General features: G+C 64.2%; 1 protein-coding gene across 1 annotated transcript in view; it reads left to right on the forward strand.

The window, feature by feature from the left end:
* The window catches only part of ACOT7 (acyl-CoA thioesterase 7), a gene marked incomplete at both ends in the record, with an annotated part of 3,415 nt that overhangs the window by 1,604 nt on the left and 1,414 nt on the right, over positions 1 to 397 (forward strand). Inside the window, one exon of the mRNA XM_010133028.1 lies at positions 72 to 132. Within this exon, the coding sequence (XP_010131330.1) occupies positions 72 to 132 (61 nt within the window). The remainder of the gene's footprint in view (positions 1 to 71; positions 133 to 397) is intronic.

Genomic DNA, 397 nt, shown 5'->3' on the forward strand with positions numbered 1-397 from the left:
GATCGTTGGGGCGTGATGCGGGATGGCAGTCGCTGAAACACTCTTTTCCCCTCTGTTCTCCCTGCTCACAGACAGGCAGACGAAAGGTAAGGCTGCGCGGGCGCTGCTGCAGGTGTCCTCCCCGCGGAGGGGGTGCTGAGCGGTGGCGAGCTCAGCAGGTTCTTCCTGTACCTTCAGAGTCTCTCGTTAGAAAATGTGGCCACCGCTGGGAGCGGTTTTGAGGTTGGAGGGTGCGATTCGTGTCACCTGGGTTTGGTGGCGGTCAGACGTTACCAGGACGGGGGCTGTGGGGGCTGAGGACAAAGCATGGCTCTGTGGAGCGGCCGCAGGGCAGCAAGTTGGGGGCGGTTTGGGGAGATTCGGCTGCGGGCGGGGGGCCGGGGGGGGGAAGGGGAAC

Source organism: Buceros rhinoceros, unplaced genomic scaffold, assembly GCF_000710305.1.
Source record: "Buceros rhinoceros silvestris isolate BGI_N320 unplaced genomic scaffold, ASM71030v1 scaffold28233, whole genome shotgun sequence".
Classification (NCBI taxonomy): Eukaryota; Metazoa; Chordata; class Aves; order Bucerotiformes; family Bucerotidae; genus Buceros; species Buceros rhinoceros.